The sequence below is a fragment of the Mizuhopecten yessoensis genome, unplaced genomic scaffold, assembly GCF_002113885.1.
Source record: "Mizuhopecten yessoensis strain PY_sf001 unplaced genomic scaffold, ASM211388v2 scaffold8469, whole genome shotgun sequence".
Taxonomy (NCBI): domain Eukaryota; kingdom Metazoa; phylum Mollusca; class Bivalvia; order Pectinida; family Pectinidae; genus Mizuhopecten; species Mizuhopecten yessoensis.
In genome coordinates this window covers 349232-356076 of record NW_018407563.1, presented here as the reverse complement: position 1 = coordinate 356076, position 6845 = coordinate 349232, and the positions used below count along the sequence as shown (strand labels likewise).

Here is a 6845-nt window from a genome sequence, read left to right as displayed (position 1 = left end):
GATTCCTTCCATCTGCAGCATCATGATACATCGAGGCGTTACTGTTTTACATTTATTTAACAAGTTATATTAATCAATATTGTTAGCCCGGATATTAGCTTTTGTAATCTAAGCATCATGATGAGTTTGACCTTCATCCTTATGGGTTAAGGGACTCCCAGTTAAGCTGGTTTTCAGTACCAACTCGTAACATATCTGTCCGCTGTAGCATTTCTATCTTTTGGTGAGGTCCCCCATACTGAGACACAGTACTCCGGTAAAGGTCTTACAATGGAGAATTATGCGGTTGTTTTAGTCTTCAAATGGCTGACTCTTAGGTTTCTTCTGGTGAACCTTAGGGAGCTATTCGTTCTTTCCGTGACAGGCCCCTTGACATCTCTACCCCTAGATATTGAACGGCATCTTCAGCAATCAACGCACGACTTCTCTACTTCTATAACATACTGATATGTTAAGGTAACTGGCTTTCTGAAGCAGGAGGTGGTGTGTTATTCTCCGCTCCTCAAGCTCCACTAGTTCTCGTTGTAGAGCTATGCAGTTGATGTTATTCGCGAATAGTCTAGTGTTTGCTGTAATAAACTATGGTAAATCATTGATGAAGATGAGAAATAAAGGTCAGCGTACGCATATATACGCTTCCTTGTGGTACGCTGGTTAGCACAGGTGCCTCGTCTGATGCAAGTCCGTCTGCTACGGACCCTCTGTGTTCTTGCATGGATACCGTAATCCCTCGATACTCCAGGGATTACGCTCACTTTCGCTATCTGCACACCGCTGGGATATATTTATATGTCATAGCAAACTTGAAGGCACGCGACAAAATATTTGATTGGTCTCATTAGATAAAACCTGACCAATCGTAGACTGATACCTGTCCTTTGAAGATTACAGAGGATCGACACCCGACTTTGCAGACAGTAAATTTTACTGTTACGCGACCAATATTTTTTTTGATGTACATGAAATGATCAAATTAGTCTTTTTGTCTCCTAAAAAGGTGGCACACACTGAACCTTCGATTTTGCCATGACATATTCCAGGGGTGCAGAGAGCGTAAGTGAGCGAAAATCGGCCTAGGTTGGAATGTACTTGATTAACCTTTGAGTAGTTTCCAACACACCCGGACAGACAGGCTCTATGCTTGCTGACGAACAGCGAGAAAAAATCCCTCAACTCCTTCCTGATGTTACCGAAATCTGGTCTCTCTGGTCTTCACAGAGTACAGATGTGATTAAAGTCTTATATTTATGAAATTTCTATTATCTCCTTTTATGCGTGTCACAGTTGTGTTGACTTACTGAACAAGATACTGTTTAACTAAACGCTCAGAACATGATGCTGCGGTCAAACTCAACATTATTAGATGTGTTTGAATTATTACTACGAGTTTCTCCATCCTTTCTCTAAATTCCAATAGTATTGAGAAATAAAGACCTAAAATGTCAAATGACTGGTTTTATGCTCAATTTCCACAGCAATCTATTCTAATGGATTCAAAAGAAACAACAGACTCTTGCTATACATTATTTATTTTTTTATTAAAAAAACATGCAGCATACAACAAACTATTTATATTAGCCCCGTATCTGAAAAATAGAGGACTCCAAACCCAACAATATCTATCAAGGCCGAAGAAATTATAGAATATCAGTTTTCTAAAACATTACAAAAATACCTTTCAGCCATCTGTATAAAAAGGAGAATCTATATATATATGAAATATCAGAAGTTTAGAACCATCTATACATTAGTTCTTGGGAAACGTTGATAATAAGAACTTTTTAAAGACAGATGCAAAGGTTCTTTTGAACAGTTTACCATCTGATGATTGTGGGCTAAAAACATTCTCAAAATTCATGCAATGAAGTATCCTGAAAATATATGACAGCTTGAGTGTCAGTCTCGGGTATTATGCACCAGCAAACAATGTTACTAGATGCCAAGAATAAGAATGTTCATACATGTACTAAGAATCAAATTTCAGAAAAAAAAAAGTATAAAGCAAAATATAATATTTTCAAATTGCCAACACAATATACCTGGGTAATATAAATGCACCATTCTCCTCCTCAATCAACATGACAGATAAACTTTATCTATATATATATATATATATTATCAGATGACTTATGAAATGGAATGTAGTAAAATGTAACCATGCAAAAGAATGAGGGCTGTCAGTAAACCCTTGAAGGAAAATGTGGCTTGATTTCAGAAAATTCCAAATACCAAGGGTAGACTGAAAGCCCTACCAAGAATGTAATCTCATGAAACTCCCATTTAATGAGAAAGAAAGACCAGGGCAGTGAATAATTATTGAATAACTATTGCCAATCACTTTAGATTTAAAGTCTGGGTGTCTTTGTTGTTTTTTTACACCGATTTTCAGCCAACCACAACACTGCTGACAGCACCACAGTGCCCACAGCTAGTGCGATCATGAACAAGGATGTTGGGAACTGTCCCTGAAAAGACGAGGCTAGTATTAGTGGGGGAGGACGTGACACAATAAAGTTGTAATTAATTAATCATATTTCCCCCTTATTGTCCTTCTGTCTAATATATATATTTACACCTAATATAATTAGTTGATCCATCTATATATTTTACAACAGGTTATCTAAGGAAAAGACTGATACTGGCTTAACCTGTTGTTCCATCCTTTTGATAATACATGTACTGTTTTATATTTTCGAATTCTAATGTATTATCAATAAAATATTTAAATTGAATTAACACAATATAAATATAGCGATTTGACAGTGTCAACAATCATATTCATTAAGATTTGGAGAAGTTTTCTCAGTAAAAGAACAAAATATACCTGGTAAATTGTTTAAAAACACTTGCGAGGAATACCGAATGGCAGGATATTCCTGTGGGGATAATATTTCAGCAATTTCGCAGATGAATAAGAGGATCGATGTAATTTTGGGGCAAAATTGCGAAAATTTTAGGCTGTATAAATAACCCACTATACAGTATTTCATTTCTTATCATTGGAAGAAAGAAGACTTTTGCTTCAAATATAAATTTCCTGTAGATGACTTTCACCATTTCCTAATCATGTCATTACATGCATTTTCACCAGGTATTTTCTGTTGGAATACAGAAGTATTTCGTTGGTGAGTTTAACTCGATACAGAGAACAGGTATCGTAAAATACAAACCTTTCTCAGGCATTTGTATCCATGGAAACCATCTTCACAAACACACTCCATCATGTTGGGTCCGACATGTTGACACATGCTGTTGGTATTTGGACAGGTTACTACAATATCAGAAAAAAAAAACAATTTAAGAAAATAAATCCAGTATCAAAATACAGTGCTTCTCATACAAATCAGAATCCCAATTATCAAAATATATATTATGTCACATAATATTTCAGATTTTCTACTCATCATTCTTAATGCTACACACAATTATATAGATTTACGCATTTTTTTTAAAATACAAGAATATTTCATTGAACTTCTTAGTATGGCCACAGCATTAGATAAGATTTTCTATCTTAGTCTGTATACGTAGTACACATAATCGACCCGATGTTCACATACACTGCACTGAATATCATTTTGGTAGTATTTTACGTGAGGGTTACCTCCCCTTATATGTACAAGCAGAGGATGTTGAGGTTAGCCTTATGAAGCTACCGAGGTTTACATTATTAAAGCTATGCAGAATTTATAAAACTTATACCAAATGACTAGTGGAAAGTATGGCCAAACTGTTTCCATATCCAGGTTTATAATATATTGAATATTTCTAACCTAAAAAAAATATATTTTAATACTTCTTTATCTAGATATTTTCATTAAATTTTCTAAATATCATATTTTTTCAGTGTTTAATAAACACTGCCTAATGCTAAAATATGTAAAACATTGTTTGAATTTATAACATTTCTCTGCCATTTTTCAAAATATTTCCTGGGAGAGAAAAAATAAACAAAAGGTTGAAATAACTGTAATTCCTATACACAATGCCCTATATGACAAAATTATTCTGTAAAATGGCTTCTATAAGGTTTTTAAATCAATATTCCAATTGATTTTTAATTTGGAAGCAAGGTTAAGGAATTATACTTACCTATGTAAAAAATAAAATAAAATTTGGGTATCAGGAGACATCACTAAAAGTCTGGAGGGTTGACAGGAATGGCAATGCATAAGGTTCAAGGCAAATAAAAAATACAGTATGCCTATCAACTTGACATTATACATCTATCATCCTACCTCTATTTTCTATTTTTAAAGATGTTATGCTCTGGACAAAAAAATAATAATTTGAAATTTGACCTCAATTTATGACCTTGACCTTCTGTGAAGGTCATGTATCCCCATGGCACAACTTCTAGAGATTGGATACATGTGAACAGATGGATGAGTTAGTGCTCAAAGTACATCAGAACGTTACAGTACAATAGGTTTAATTCATTAGGAGAAGTTCTTTTTACACAACCAGTACAATGTTCTATGTGACGTTTCGATGACTAGTACAATATGTACACTGTCACCTTCATCAGACAAAAAAACACATAAATTCATTGCTTGTGAGATTGTATGATAAAAACACCATTGTACCATTTATGAGAAGCTGGCATGTTTGTTTTTCCACTTCACATCGTGTTGTATCTGTTTTGTTGTCTAGTACGGAAGAGTTCCATGCATCAGGCCCCCCTGGGCATTTCAGGTCTGGTTGTAACACTCTGAAAAATGGTACAAGAACGCAAATTGATTACATACATATTCTATGAAGTCAGCTAGACGCAAACAAGATTTCTTGAACAGCCTTACGTCACCAAAATATTTGCTTCTAATAGTTGTCTCATGTAATTCGAGGTGGGGGAGAGAAGCTTCAAAATGACGCTGATCAAATTGAGTTCATAGCTCTTTTAATGCAATTTCTTCTGATAATACTTATAGAATAAAATGCAGTGGAAATGTATATAGACAGTTGTAATACATAAAATGATTAAAATTGATAGCAATCATCTACTTTTTGTTGCTGAATTGTTGTATTGCATTACAAGAATTCTTTTTCCCCCCCGATATAATTATTGAGAGCTGTACCACTAAAGAGTGATGTACAGAAAAATGAAATGAACTTACAAGAGATCAATATTTGTAGTTTGATAGAAGTCTTCCCTTGTTATGTTTTTCAAATTATTTCCTTGAAGGAATCTGAAAAAAGAAATAAGGTTAATTTTATAATAATAAAGAATACAAATTAGCCAATTGCAACATATTAACTATGAATTATTAATAAATGGTTTACCTTTCACTGGTAAAGTAGACAGACTAGTAATTTATCATACACATATTTTTGATAAATACATACTGTCATAAAGATAGTGCAATGCCTAATGGTGTTCCTTTTCTTCTGAAAACTAGTAAATTAATTATTCCTTTACAATACTTGTTTGTTCTAAGCCAGTTTGCTTTGATGAACCATCATTATTACACGGAGCAGATTCAACATTTTACAGTTATATTCCGACATCTATTTCCTTTTCTTACACAATCATTTATTTACTACAATGAATTTACCCCATGTACGATGTATCAGACGACATATTTATACTTACATGGTGGTTAAGTTAGGATGATTTGTAAGACTCTTATTAAGAGTCTGAATGTCACAGTTGGAAAGGTCCAACCTAAAACAAAATCAAAGGCAATTACCTATACAAGTCACTTGAAGTGTATTAGCTTTATTTACATTAGAACTTTTTTTAAACAAGTTTTTTTCAACTTAAATTAATCCTTTTTGTTGGCCTGTATGGAAGTGCCAAATGTGTTTTAAAGTGTAAGAAAACTTGCGTAGTTGGGCAGGTAAGCCAATACCTTTCCATGCCCAATTGGGCAGTCAAACCCCATCTGTCTTTAATAGTGCAAGGTGAGTGCACTTTCTCCCCAAATTAGACAAAGGTATCCACACTTCTTGTGAGGGAAAGATTATAAGACTCTTTCATGCCCAAGGGTGTAGGATATCTCATCTTTCTAACATGTACGGTAAAATATCATTATAGATTTTAATTTTATCACAATTGCGACATTGGAGTTTTCCAAATTTGTGATGTCATGTCATGTGAAATGGTGTAGGATAGAAATTTCCTACACCCCTTTTTTACCCTGGACAGCTCTATCTTAGGGGGATGGGGAGAGATTTTCCGGTCATAACAATAACAATTACGTGATGTCACAACAACAATGCAATGACATCCGTCAATAATAAGCTAGCAGATCACAGCAGATAACTCTGATCTGCGTGAAATTATGAAATAAACTTTGCATTTCATGATATTACCACTTGTATTTGATGTGGAAGTAAATAATCATTCTCAACCTTGGGGTAAGACAGAAAAATTTCAACCCAAGGGGTACGATTCTTTAATGTCCAGCCCTCGGCAAAGAGTCTTGGGCTTGACATTAAGGAATCTTAAACACATGGATTGAGATTTTCGGTCTTACCTTCAAGGTTGGGAAAAAGATTATATTAATCCAATGCTCTACCTTTCGGAATTCATATCAATTATATAGGTAAAGTATACATGTATACATATTTAATTACATATAAAGGATCAATATTTCCACGAGTTTCTGTCGTTGATTATGATATCTACGGTATTTACCAGTACTTACTCTGTGATACATTTAACGTTCCCAGACTTGATCACACATCTCACGGTATTTACCAGTACTTACTCTGTGATACATTTAACATTCCCAGACTTGATCACACATCTCACGGTATTTACCAGTACTTACTCTGTGATACATTTAACGTTCCCAGACTTGATCACACATCTCACGGTATTTACCAGTACTTACTCTGTGATA

The 6845-nt window shown here is 34.4% G+C and overlaps 1 protein-coding gene across 1 annotated transcript in view; it reads right to left on the bottom strand.

Annotated features, from left to right (window-relative positions):
- Positions 1 to 1519: 1519 nt before the first annotated feature.
- Positions 1520 to 6845, bottom strand: part of LOC110456037 (all-trans retinoic acid-induced differentiation factor-like) — a 9181-nt gene continuing 3855 nt past the window's right edge. The window contains exons 3-7 of the mRNA XM_021506562.1: positions 5591 to 5662; positions 5115 to 5186; positions 4587 to 4711; positions 3171 to 3271; positions 1520 to 2465 (exon numbers count right to left, since the gene is read on the bottom strand). Coding sequence (XP_021362237.1) covers positions 2346 to 2465; positions 3171 to 3271; positions 4587 to 4711; positions 5115 to 5186; positions 5591 to 5662 — 490 coding nt within the window. The 3' untranslated portion in view covers positions 1520 to 2345. The remainder of the gene's footprint in view (positions 2466 to 3170; positions 3272 to 4586; positions 4712 to 5114; positions 5187 to 5590; positions 5663 to 6845) is intronic.